General features: G+C 38.5%; 1 protein-coding gene across 2 annotated transcripts in view; it reads right to left on the bottom strand.

Moving 5' to 3' along the window:
• The window catches only part of NSRP1 (nuclear speckle splicing regulatory protein 1), a 45,527-nt gene extending 35,444 nt beyond the window's left edge, over positions 1–10,083 (bottom strand). Inside the window, exons 1-2 of one of the 2 annotated variants that reach the window (XM_005888208.3) lie at positions 10,034–10,083; positions 8,776–8,872 (exon numbers count right to left, since the gene is read on the bottom strand). In XM_005888208.3, coding sequence (XP_005888270.2) covers positions 8,776–8,872; positions 10,034–10,053 — 117 coding nt within the window. In that variant the 5' untranslated portion in view covers positions 10,054–10,083. Of the gene's footprint in view, positions 1–8,775; positions 8,873–9,571; positions 9,742–10,033 lie in introns of those variants that run through there. The other variant, XM_070390311.1, reaches the window with a different exon arrangement.
• Positions 10,084–14,147: the final 4,064 nt, after the last annotated feature.

The following is a 14,147-nucleotide window of genomic DNA, read 5'->3' on the forward strand; positions in this document are numbered from 1 at the left end:
TGCCATTTTTACAAATATGCTTTGTCATGTCTATACAACTCATTTTATTTGAACTATACTAGACTACCTCCAGAGAAATAGGAAATTTCAAGATTGATAAACAGTGAAAAATGCAATTATAATGTTCAGAGATTAAATTTTTAACTTTTTCTTACCATCAGCAAGCCAAACAGGCTTCCAACTAAAATAAATTCATTTTTCATTAAGAAAAACAGACCTATGAAGACTATTTATTCAAGAAAGTGTTTTAAAAATATTGGAATTAAAGTGGTGAAAGACAAATAGGCATAACTCCCAGACTTGTATATATATATATTCCACATTTATTTAGACATTTCTCCAAAGAAGACATTCAAATGGCTGGTAGGCACACAGAAAGATGCTCAACAGTGCTAATTATTAGAGAAATGCAAATCAGAACTACAACGAGGTACCACCTCACACCATCAGAATGCCCATCATTAAAAAGTCTGTAAGTAACAAATGCTGTAGAGTGAAAAGGAAACCCTTCTCACACTGTTGGTGGGAAAACAGTATGGAGATTCCTCAAAAAACTAAAAGCAGAGTTGCCATATGATCCAGCAATCCCACCCCTTTGCACATACTCAGACAAAATAATAACTCAAAAAGATACAAGTACCTCTATGTTCATAGCAGCACTATTTACAATAGGCAAGACATGGAAACAACCACAATGTTCACCAACAGATGAATGGATAAAGAAGATGTGGAATACACACACAGGCACACACACACACACAGAGGACTACTACTCACCCACGGAAGAAAATGATTAATGGATAAAGAAGATGTGGAACACACACACACTGCTCACCCATGGAAGATGTGGAATACACACACACACATACCACACCACACACACAGAGGAATACTACTCACCCATGGAAGAAAATGATGAATGGATAAAGAAGATGTGGAATACACACACATGCACACACACACAGGAATACTACTCACCCATCGAAGAAAATGATGAATGGATAAAGAAGATGTGGAACACACACAGTGGGATACTACTCACCCGTGGAAGATGTGGAATACACAGACACACACACGCACACACACACAGGAATACTACTCACCCATGGAAGAAAATGAAATGCCATTTGCAGCAGCATGAATGGACCTAGAGCTTATCATACTAGGCAAAGTCAGAAAGACAAATACCATATAACATCACTTATATGTGGAATCTAAAATACAATACAAATCAACCTATCTACAAGACAAAAACAGGCTCACAGATATAAAAAGTGGTTGCCTAGAGGAAGGAGTAGAGGAGGAAATGAATGGGAGTTTGAAATTCGTAGAGACAAACATATATAGAATGGATAAACAACAATGTATAGCACAGTATCCTGTGACAAAGCATAATGGAAAAGAATATGAAAAAGAATATACACGCGTGTATGTGTGTGTATAAAAACAAAGCCACTTTGTTGGACAGAAGAAATTAACACATTGTAAATCAACTATACTTCAATACAATTTTTAAAAAAGGAAGTAGTGAAAGCAATGAAAACATGTCGTGTAATCCAGTAAATTGCAAATGTTTCCAACTTTGGGAATATACAACTACGAAAGTGAAAGCGTTAGTCATTTAGTCATGTCTGACTCTTTGCAACCCCATGGTCTTCTCCAGGCAAGAATACTGGAATGGGCTGCCATTCCCTTCTCTGAGGATCTTTCTGACCCAGGGATTGAACCTGGGTCTCCTGTATTATAGACGATTCTCTACCATCTGAGCTACCAAGGAAGCCCATACAACCATAGTCACAATTTTTTAAAGCACTGATTTCCTTCTGTTCTCAAAAATTATAACAATGGAATAAACACAATTTTGAAAAAAAAAAGCTCACACTATCACTTAAAAAATCCCTTCAGATCAATTTTTCACTTATTTTCTACTTATCTATGCATATAGTTTTCTATAACCACATACACATATTCAATTTCATATTCTACTTATTTCATCTTATTTCATGTTTTTAAATGGTTCCAGTACTCTCTCTTATTATGCCTTCTCAAATTAAATGTGTTATTTCCTTTCATATTTTAATATGATTTGGAAGCTAAATATCTTACAGGAAATTCTTAAAGTCCAGCATAAATTTTTCTTAAAAAATATTTTTCAACAGGAAAATACAGAAAAGCATAAAAAAAATTACTCATAAATTCACCAAAGACAACTACTATTAATATTCTGAAATGATTTCTTTACGCTTTTTTCCTTTCATTTTATTTATAACAATTTTGTACAGACATTGTACCTCACTTTACTTAGCCATGCTTTCACTGTTGAAAGTTGGACTGGTTCTAAGTTTCTACTATCATAAACAACTCTGAAATGAAGACTTCTGTATATCTACAAATTTCTGACCATGTCCTCAGGAGAGAATTTTAGAAAGGAAAATACTGGCACAGATTCCACCTTCTGACTGATATAATGGGTTAAACATACCTGACCCTTAAAGGATTGATACAAATTGCAAAATTGTTTTCTGAAAGGGGCACTGATTTACATCAACTAAGTTTTGAATTTTCAAATTTCCCATTTCATCAAAACTTTGCCGTATCATTTTCAAAAGTATTATCTATATTAGTTTTTTTAAAGGCAGCTTACTGCTGCGCTTATTTACACTTCTTAGATATAGTAAGATTAAGTATTTTTATTGCTTATTAGATATTTCTATTTCTTCTATACCTTATGTGTTTTCCAATTTTCTCCGGGGGTTTTGGTGTTTTTCTTAGTTTTTATAACTGCTTTATATCTTATGAAAATGAAAGCTTAACCTATAAAAGGACTACCTGGCTTCTGAGTACTCAAAGTGCAATTATTATCATCCACCATTTATCTGACATGTTTGGTAAATATTAAAAAAATAACTAAATAAACTTTAGTTATCTGTTTTAAATTAATACTTTCTTTTAAAGAGATCCAGAAGTTTTGTATCTTTATCCAACAGCAACAATTCTCAGGTGGTATGAATCATACCTCTTCATGGCATATGAGTTATACTGCAAAACTGGATCTCACGAGAATATCATTATCTAGAAGTAAGTATTTCCACTGCCAAGACTAAAAGGAAAATTCATTATATTCTGTGAAATGAGCAAGCATTTATCACAGAAATATCTAAAAGGAAGTTTCATGTTTTAACTTGTCATGCAACATCTATTTTAGTCACTAACCACTTTAAAACACTTGTGAAATACTTGTCAGAAGTACTTTGGATAATTGTATACATCAATGGACAGCAAGTACAGCTAAATTTCAGCTATCCCCCCCTTTGTAAATAAAGTTTTATTAGAACACATCAGTCATGCTCATTCATTTACATGTTATCTAAGGGCTACTTTCACACTGTGAAAGCAAAGTTGAGCACTTAGCTTGCAAAACCTAAAGTGTCTACTATCTGGCTCTTTACAACACAGCTAAAACATCTGAGTAAATAATTTTACTCATTCTTGGAAGTCAGCACAGATAGATCTTAACTCCTGGAGCTCATACTCTTGCACAGTGTAAAACTTGTATGCAAATAACTTACAATATAAGGTATAAAAAGCAAAGTGCTCTAAGAATGATAAAGAGTGTCAGAAAAATGGAAGAGTGTTTCCAGTGGGGAAAATCTGGAAGAAGGTAGCATTTGCACTGGGTTTTAAAAGATGGCTATAATTTGACATATATGACAGAGACACTTCCAGTGTGAACAAAAGTAGAGTTGTAAAAAAAATACAAACATGACAGTGTACTCCGCATGGAGAAAGAGGAAAAAACGCTAACGAGCATTTTGAAGCCAAAGCACAGGGAAGGCTGTCAGTGTCAAGATAAGAAGTTTAGATTTTAAATACATTTACGTTTAAAAGCAAGGAAGTAACAGTGATTAGAACTGTTTTAGGCAGATCAATCTATCAACAGTATTTGAAATGAATTTGAGGAAAGAGAGGTGATAAAGAAACAAATTATAAAGCTATTAATTCATGACAGAAGTGATAAAGGTGGTAGCAATGGGGCTGGAATAAAGAAGAAGAATCAGAAAAACAGAAAATAAACACATTAGCACCATAGCAAAACTACTCAAACACTTTTGACCAGATAACAGCATCTGGATACACTATAAACCTTACTTACAGGGGCTTCCCAGGTGGCTCAGTGGTAAAGAACCTGCCTGCTAATGCCAGAGACACAAGAGACTCGGGTTCGATCCCTGAGTCGAGAAGATCCCCTGGAGAAGGAAAAGCCAACCAACTCCAGTATTCTTGCCTGGGAAATGCCATGGAGAGGAGCCTGGTGGGCTACAGTTCATGGGGTCGCAAAGAGTCGGATGTGACTGAGCACTTGAGCACACATACATAAACCTTACTTTTATGGGGTAAAAACTCTTCATCTCCTCTGCATTTGAACAAAATAACTGTCTATTTAGCTCTGCTAATTTAAAAAAGAGGGACTATTTAGTAATAATTTAAATTGCTAGACTACCACTTTCTCCCATTTTTAAACTAATTCTGGATATCAGCACATATTAAAACAGATTTCATTTGGTAGGGCCCCCTCTGCTGGACCACTGAAAGAAAAGTCTGATCTTAAATTTGGGTTCTTAATTGCTTCTGTGGAATTGCTGAAAAAAAAAGAATAATTGATTTGCTTTGGAAGCTCATCAGGTGTATCAAATGCCCTCGGGAACCATAAAATATCTTTCTCTGTCTTTTCCGAAATAGGAATAACCTTATTGTTCCTTAAACGGATTAATTTTTAAAGAAGAGTTTGACTCATAGACATAGAGAACGGACTTGTGGTTGCCAAGGGGGAGGGGGAGTGGGGGAGAAAATGGACAGGGAGTTTGGGATTAGCAGATGTAAACTATTATATAGACAATAAATAAACAACAAGGTCCTACTGTACAGCATAGAGAACTAGATTCAATATCCTGATAAACCATAATGGAATATGAAAAAGAATGTGTATATAGACATGTAGATAAAACTGAATCACTCTGCTGGACAGCAGAAATTCACACAACATTCTCAATCAACTACACTTCAATAAAATAAATTTTAAAAAAGAGTTTATATTCAAAGCTTACTAACATTTAAATAATATGCAAGGATAAACTGGAATTCATCACATTTATTTGGATGCATGGCATGGCTTGTGGGATCTTAGTTCCCTGAGCAGGGGGTCGAACTTGGGCCCTCAGCAGTGAAACAGAAAAGACCTAACCAGTGAACTACCAAAGAATTCCCCTACACTGATTTTCTATAGGTAAAGAAATTATGCTAAGGAACAATTTTATATTCTCTGCTCATTAAGAACTAAACTGCAGCTCCTTCATCAGTAGGCTTCTGACTGGGCTCTATCAAAGAGATACCAAGATAGTGTATCGGAGGGTAGAAGAATGGGATACAACTAGTATTTCTCCCTGCCTTTCTCTCTGAGACTGAATCTTCCCTGTGGCTTCAACTCCTTTTAGAAAAGTTCAGTTCCCACCAAGTAATCCTAGTCCCCGGCCTCCAGAACCCAACTCCTACTTCAATCTCTCCATTTATCACTTCTTGCTTTTTACTACTGCTAATCTTTGGGTTGGGCTTCCCAGGTGACTCAGTGGTCAAGAATCCACCTGCCAATGCAGGAGACACAGATTCGATCTCTGGGTGGGGAAAGACCCCTTGTAGAAGGAAATGGCAACTCACTCCAAGATTCTTGCCTGGGAAATCTCATGGCCAGAGGAACCTGGTGGCCTATAGTCCAGGGGGTTGCAAAAGAGTCAGCCACAACTTAACAGCTAAACAACAACAAACTCTGTGTTGCTTCACCATCTCTTGTAGCTTCTCAAGTCTTCAATCACCCATGTAACCAATTCTCTGCATTAAAGTCCCTCTATGTAAAAGGAACGGGGACAAAAAGGAAGAGAAAAATGGCTCTAGGCCTTTCTTTTCTGACTATACAGTACTCACTGTCCAGCTACCACTAGGCGCATCTCACAATGGAAAAGAAACAGTAATCATACGAGTAAACTTTCTAGATCACTTGTACAAACCCATCCTTCTCAAATTGGAGCAATGCTGCTTTGTATTACATTGGTATGCCAGGATAATTTATGTGAAACCTCAAGATAAGTGTGTCATATTTTTCTGTTGTGTCCATAGTGATTTTAAAAATTACTTGTACATTAAAAATTTTTTGACATTATTGACTATGCTGAAGCCTTTGACTGTGTGGATCACAACAAACTGAGGGAAATTCTTAAAGAGATGTGAATATCAGACCACCTTACCTGCCTCCTGAGAAATCTGTATGCAGGTCAAGAAGCAACAGTTAGAACCAGACATGGAACAATGGACTGCTTCCAAATTGGGAAAGGAGTACGTCAAGGCTGTATATTGTCACCCTTATTTAACTTACATGCAGAGTACATCACATGAAATGCTGGGCTGGATGAAGCACAAGCTGGAATCAAGACTGCCGGGAGAAATATCAATAACCTCAGATATGCAGATGATACCACCCTTATAGAAGAAAACAAAGAACTGAAGAACCTCTTGATGAAAGTGAAAGAGGAGAATTTTAAAATATTTAAAAAAAAAATGCCTAGACAACATATTAAAAAGGAGAGTCATTACTTTGCCGACAAAGGTCCATCTAGTCAAAGCTATGGTTTTTCCAGTAGTCACATAGGGATGCAAGAGTTGGACCATAAAGAAAGCTGAGCACCAAAGAATTGATGCTTTTGAACAGTGGTGTTGGAAAAGACTCCTTAGAGTCCCTTGGACTGCAAAGAGATGAAGCCAGTCAATGCTAAAGGAAATCAGTCCTGAATATTCATTGGAAGCAATGATGCTGAAGCTCCAGTACTTTGGCCACCTGATGTTAAGAACTGACTAACTGGAAAAGACCCTGATGCTGGGAAAGATTGAAAGCAGGAAGAAAAGGGGACGACAGAGGGTGAGATGGTTGGATGGCATCACCGACTTGATGGACATGAGTTTGAGCGAGCTCTGGGAGTTGGTGATGGACAGGGAAGCATGGCGTGCTGCAGTCCATGGGGTCACAAAGAGTCAGACACCACTATGCGACTGAACTGTCTGAATGTACATTAAAACAAACCACAAGGGTACTGTCAATTCAGTGGGGAAGAGCCTTCAACAAATGGTATTGAGACAACTGGATATCCCTCCACATGCAAAGAATGAAATGAAACCCTCTATCTCATATCAAATACAAAATTTAACTCAAAATGAACCACAGATGTAATCTGAAGAACTACACAATTCTTAGACAAAAGCATATGCATAAACCTTGACCTTGGATTAAGCAATGGTTTCTTAGGTAATGACACCAAAGCAGTAACAACTAAAGGAAAAAAATATACCGGACTTCCTCAAAATTGAACTTTTGTACTTCAAAGGACATTGTCAAGAAAGTGAAAGAACAATCCACAGAATGGGAGAAAATATTTACAAATTACATCTAATAACTTATTCTTGCCTGGAGAATCCTATGGACAGAGGGGCCTGGCAGGCTACAGTCCGTGGGGTCACAAGAGTCGGACATGACTTAGCAACTAAACCACCACCACCACCAAGTGATCTGTACCTAGAACATACAAAGGAATCTTACAACTCATAGCAAAATGACAAATAACCCAATTAAAAACTAGGCCCCCCCCCCAAAATCTAGGCACATTATGCCAACAGACATTTCTCTAAAGATGATACGTAAATGGCCGAAATCATAGGTCATCATCAAAATGCAAATCAAAACCACAATGAAATAGTTGTCTGGGGCAAAATATGGGAAAGTAAATTAACTGCAAAGAGGTATGAAAGAACTTTCAGGGAAGAGCGAAATGTTTTACATCTTGACTGGTGGCTCAGATGGTAAAGAATCCGCCTGCAATGAAGGAAATCTGGGTTCAGTCCCTGAGTCAGGAAGATTCCCTGGAGAAAGGAATGGCAACTCACTCCAGTAATCTTGTCTGGAGAATTCTTCCATGGACAGAGGAGGCTAATAGGATACAGTCCATGAGGTTGCAAAGAGTTGGACATGACTGAGCAACTAACACTTCCACTTTGAGGCATATGTATTTGTCAAAAGTCATCAACCCATACACTTAAAATCCATGAATTTAATATTTTACACACTTAAAATCTATTAATTTCAAATTTCACACATTTGGAAGCATGTGCTTATTTTGATATGCTTGTTAAGAACTGTGGGCTTCATAGAAAAACACTGTTTTGGCTGCTAAAACACAGAATGTTCATATTAGATGTTATTGTAGTATTATCAATGCTAACTTTACACACTACCATAACTACACTGAGTAATTACATTTAGCAGATACTGAATAATTACAAAAATCATCTCACAAGAAACTATTTTGCTGATAAAAATTTCTAGGAAATTGGTGACATCTCAATAGCTTATTTCCTAGGATCTTTACACTAACAATTTTGTTGTACCAGTATTAGTTGTGTGAAATTACTTTGTCTAACTGCTTAAAAATAGCTGAAGTTCATAGCTGTTGAAAGAAAATCTCTTGGATTATCCATTTATCACTTACCAAAAAAAAAAAACACACCAAACCACCAATAGCGCTTTCTTCTTTAAATATTCCTTTGATACTTCTGTAAATTATGCTACAGATACACTGTACTAACAAAACATTTGAAGCAAACAAAGATATCAAATTCATAAGTTCAATTTAAAAACAAAAACATTTCCAACAATGCCTTAGAAAAAGTTTCCCTTACCTCATCATCATCATCATCAGAATCATTCCCAAACACTGAAGGTTTTTGCAAAACAGGGTGCAACTGCTGTGCCTTCTTTGGCAAAATAAGCCCATACCTGCATATTTTTTGTTTTGAAATAGAAATTACATCATTATACTTAAATGTTAAAACAGTAATACATCCACTACCTCTTTGGGATGAAGCTACCAAGTCAAAACATGTCACAGCGCCTATGATCATACAACCCTGGTTCTGATTTTCAACGATCTAAAAGCTTCAAAATGCACTAAAGATTTTTAAACTATCATTCTAGGTTAAAGAAGAGAAGTGAATGAAGAGTTTAGAAGTTTTAGATAGTGAAACGATAGGAAAGTTTAAAAAAAAAAAGTTAGTGGAAAGCTCAGTTGACGTCCACTAAGAAGAAAAAGACTCTATATTATCCTTGTGGCCTAACAAGAGTCAAGAAAACATTCCCCCCACCCCTTACTGGGTATATATCATTTTAAAGAAGTTAATTAAAGATTAATGTCATCCATTAAAATTTTTTAAAGATTACATTAACTGAGAAACCCAAGTAGCTATGGGGCGAATTACCATTACACTTTATAAAGCTCACGTGCTTTGTCTTGGAGCACCTGAAAGAACCATCCCATCAGACCCAACTCAATTGGTTTCTCACGTTTGGGCCTTTAAGATGCAGATAAAACGGGAAGCCGCATCACAACTGAGGATTATATATGTAAGGTAAAGCTTCCAAAAACATGTAACATTTCTCTTTTACGGCAAGGTATACCCCAATTCCCTATGTGCCTACCCTTTTTTGTGGCTTCTCAGCACAACATTCCTAAACCGAGAAGGGAGGGCGGGAATCAGAACTTGAGCTGCCAAGGAGAACAAGGCCCTCTAAGAAAGCCAGGAATTGTCTCTTCTCATTTCCCCTGAAAGCATCCAACCGGGGAGAAACTCAAGCGCGGGGTAGGAAGCAAGACTGAGGGGCCTCAGACCGAGCTTTTGGAAAATAGAAAAGTCTCGCTCTCTGCCCCTCAGCCTAACTTCCTTTATTTCCTCACAAGTTTCTCCCTCAAACTTCGGGCTTCCATCCTGCAAAATGTGTGGGGGGATGGGAATATATGTTCCTCGGGATTTCTCGCTTTCCCCGCCTCTATCCCTGACGACACAGCCCCTTCACTTCCAGCGCACTTCTACTCCTCGGCCAAAGACACAGTCGCCGTGGTATCTCACGCCCCAGTCTGACCCTAACTCCCGGATCACTCACTGCCTGCCCGGAATCGCCATCTTGCTCCCGTCTCCGCTGAACGTGGCCGACGCCGACGTAACGCTGATGCAGACGCTGGCGTCATCACGCGAATTCTCGCGGGGCTTTGGCCGGCCTAGACCTCGCGTAGCCGCTGGGTTTGACTTTGGGTTACTTTCGCATTGCTGGGAATGGAGTCTTTATCCTTGGGAATTGTTTGAAAACCGACGGATTGCCTCGAAATCAGTGGTAAGAAAGGAATAACAAAATTTTAGGCCAGTGATTCCAAGAGTGTGGTCCCGGGAATTGGCATCCCCCGGCAATTTGTTAGAAATGGAAAATTTTGGCCCTGTCCCGTACCTACGGAATCAGAAACGCTGGGATGGGCCTGGAAATCTGAATTTTAACAAGTCCACCAGATAATCCTGATACTCTAGTTTGAAAACAACTGCTCTAGGCTGTCGAGTGTGTTTTTTTTTTTTTTAAACAATGTGTTTTTTTAACAAGGTATTTTTTGAACACCGTGGGGTGTTCAGTGTAAGTATCCCTGGGTGGAAAAGATTCCCTGGAGGAGGAAATGACAACCCACTCCACTATTCTTGGCCTGGAAAATTCCATGGACAGAGCAGCCTGGTGGGCTACAGTCTGTGCTGTGCTGTGCTAAGTCGCTTCAGTCGTGTCCGATTTTGTGCGACCACATAGACGGCAGCCTACCAGGCTCCCCCGTCCCTGGGATTCTCCAGGCAAGAACACTGGAGTGGGTTGCCATTTCCTTCTCCAATGCATGAAAGTGAAAAGGGAAAGTGAAGTCGCTCAGTCGTGTCCGACTCTTAGAGACCCCATGGATCGCAAAGGGTCGGACATGACTGAGCACGCACCCATACCTGGCTTAGGGTAACTTGATAGAAGATGAAAATCCATATGCTAAGTATATTACTATTGGACAGTAGTGATGAATAACAATACTATAGTGCCACTGGGTATAGAAAATAAAATCATACATGATATTAAAAAAAATTTTAATCACATTTCACGTGTGAACCCACTGTTTCTCGGCCCATGCCAAACTAGTTGTACAGTAGTCGAAGAGATCTTGTGAACTGCCGACAGAAGGACGTTTAAACCTCCAAGTGTAGTTGTGGATTTGTCTATTTCCCCTTTTACTCCTGTCGGGTTTTGTTTCACGTACTGCATTTTGAAGTTTTGTTATTAGATACTTGGGCTTCCCTGGTGGCTCAAATGGTAAAGAATCTGCCTGCAATGCTGGAGACCCAGTTTCAATCCCTGGGTGGGGAATATCCCTTGGAGAAGGGAATGGCTACCCACTCCGGTATTCTTGCTTGGAGAATTCCATGGACAGAGGAGCCTGGCGGGCTACATCCTCGAGGTAGCAAAAAGTTGAATGTGACTGAGCGACTAACTTTCCCTTCTACATATTTAAACATTTAGAGTTGTTGTGTCCTTTTATATTGACCCCTATAGCATTAAGAGGAGAAGGCAATGGCACCCCACACCAGGACTCTTGCCTGGAAAATCCCATGGACGGAGGAGCCTGGTAGGCTGCAGTCCATGAGGTCACTAAGAGCCGGACACGACTGAGCGACTTCACTTTCACTTTTCACTTTCATGCATTGAAGGAAATGGCAACCCACTCCAGTGTTCTTGCCTGGAGAATCCCAGGGACGGCAGAGCCTGGTAGGCTGCCGTCTATGAGGTCGCACAGAGTCGGACACGACTAAAGCGACTTAGCAGCAGCAGCATACCATTAAAAAAGGATCCTCTTTATTTGTTTTTTATCTACTTAATCTAATATTAGTATTTATAACCAGCATTGGTTTTTAGCATAGTATATGCTTTCCCATCCTTTTACTTTTAACCTAATCAATTTGTGTCTTTTCATATAATATATAACTTTTAATATAAAGTGGATCTCTTGTTGCTAGCATATTGTTGGGTGTTGCTTTTTATCCAGTATGGCGATTTCTTCCTTTTAAGTTGGTATGTAGAACGTTTTCATTAACGCAAGTATTAGTGTAGTTGCAGTTTGTTTTTTCTTTTTCCTGTCTGTCCTTTGTACCCTCCTCTGCCACTTTCCCCTTGACTTTGGATTAATCAATAAATTTTTACGACTTAGCTTAAGATTTTTATGATTCAATTTCTTTGTTGGTTTATTGGCCATACTTGGCTTTTTTTTTTATGTTTTTTGGCGAGGTTTTGCTATAAGTTTGCTGCTGCTGCTGCTGCTGCTAAGTCGCTTCAGTCGTGTCCGACTCTGTGCGACCTCAGAGACGGCAGCCCACCAGGCTCCCCCATCCCTGGGATTCTCCAGGCAAGAACACTGGAGTGGGTTGCCATTTCCTTCTCCAATGCATGAAAGTGAAAAGTGAAAGTGAAGTCACTCAGTCGTGTCCGGCTCTTAGCGGCCCCACGGACTGCAGCCCACCAGGCTCCTCTGTTCATGGGATTTTCCAGGCAAGAGTAAGTTTCCTAGTATACATCTTTGTCACAATCTATCTTCAAGTAACAATGTACCACTCAAAAACTTTAAAAAGTATACTTCCAATTTCCCTCTCTGAAACTTTGTGCTGTATTTTGTCACAGCATTGTTATAACTTCTAACAATCTTATAAATGCACAATAAATTATTATTTTTCTTTAAACAATTACCCTTTAAGAATATTTTTAAATAAGAAAAATATGTTATTCCACAGGTTTACCATTTCTTGTGTCTTTGTATCTTTGTGTAGATCTTTATATCTTTGTGTAGTATAATTTTTTTTTTTTTTTTTTAAGCAGGAAGGGGTGGGGTAGTGGAAGGAGGAATTGGATGAAGGTGGTCAAAGGGTACAAAGTTCCAGATAAATAAGTATTTGGATGTAATGCATAACATGATTAATATAATTGACTTGCTGTATGTTATATATGACAGTTGTTCACAGAGTAAATCCTAAGAGTTCTCGTCATAAGGAAAAATAGTTTTTATTTTGTATTTATGAGATGATGGATGTTCACTAAATTTACTGTAATCTTTTCATAATATATATGTCAAATTATTATGCTATACACTATAAACTTATACAGTGCTGTATATTAATTGTATCTCAATAAAACTAGAAGAAAAAAGTTAAAAGAATCCACACATGTTCTATTAACTGTCAGAACAATTACATCATCACACATCAAGAAGGCTCTGGAAAGTTCTCTTGCACACTGTTGTGAGGATAAGAGTGAAAAAAGGCAAATAATGTCCTAGCATTGTTAGAAATATAGTTTTGACCTGGAAAATCCCCAAAGTGTTTTAGGGACCTGCAGGAGTCCACAAACCACACTTTAAGATCCACTCTTAAATGAATTAATGCTGAAACATACTATTATAGGAATTATATAACTTTGCATATAGGAATGTGCTGAATGTCTTTTTTTTTCCCCCAAAGTGATTAGGGTAAGGCCAGACAGAAGCCAGATATGAAATCTTGGGGCACAGTGTAATAAAAGGATCTATCTATCTATCTATATATATGTATACATACATACATGTATGGACTTCTCTGGTGGTGCAGTGGTTGAGAATCCACCTGTCAGTGTAGGGTACACAGGTTCAGTCCCTGGTCTGGGAAGATCCCACATGCCACGGGGCAGCTAAGCAAATGCCACAACTACTGAGCATACACACTGCAACTGCCGAAGCCCCAGGGCCCTAGAGCCTTCCTCCACAGCAAGAGAAGCCACTGTGATGAGAAACCCACGCACTGTAACTAAAGGGTAGCCCCCACTCACCATGCAACTAGAGAAAGCCCATGTACAGCAACGAAGACCCAGTGCAGCCAAAAATAAAAATGAGGGAAAAAAAATATAGAGACATACATTGCTTTCTGTACCTGATTCCTGGTACAGATCTCCTAAAACCCTTGTGATTTCCTGAGTAATAAAAGCACGAAGAGCAATTTGTGTTTTGCTATTTGATCTTTGATCCTGGTCCCTGGTTCTCTGAGTGATAGGGTTTTTGTTTCAATGAGGTAACCCTGGATAGCATCTGATGGGAGCTTATCACCAGAGAGACCACATCATAATTAGAAGCTTGGAATTTTCTTTCCCACCCCTATCCTCAGGGAAGGAGAGAGGGTTTTAAACCAAA

Source organism: Bos mutus, chromosome 19 (assembly GCF_027580195.1).
Source record: "Bos mutus isolate GX-2022 chromosome 19, NWIPB_WYAK_1.1, whole genome shotgun sequence".
Taxonomy (NCBI): Eukaryota; Metazoa; Chordata; class Mammalia; order Artiodactyla; family Bovidae; genus Bos; species Bos mutus.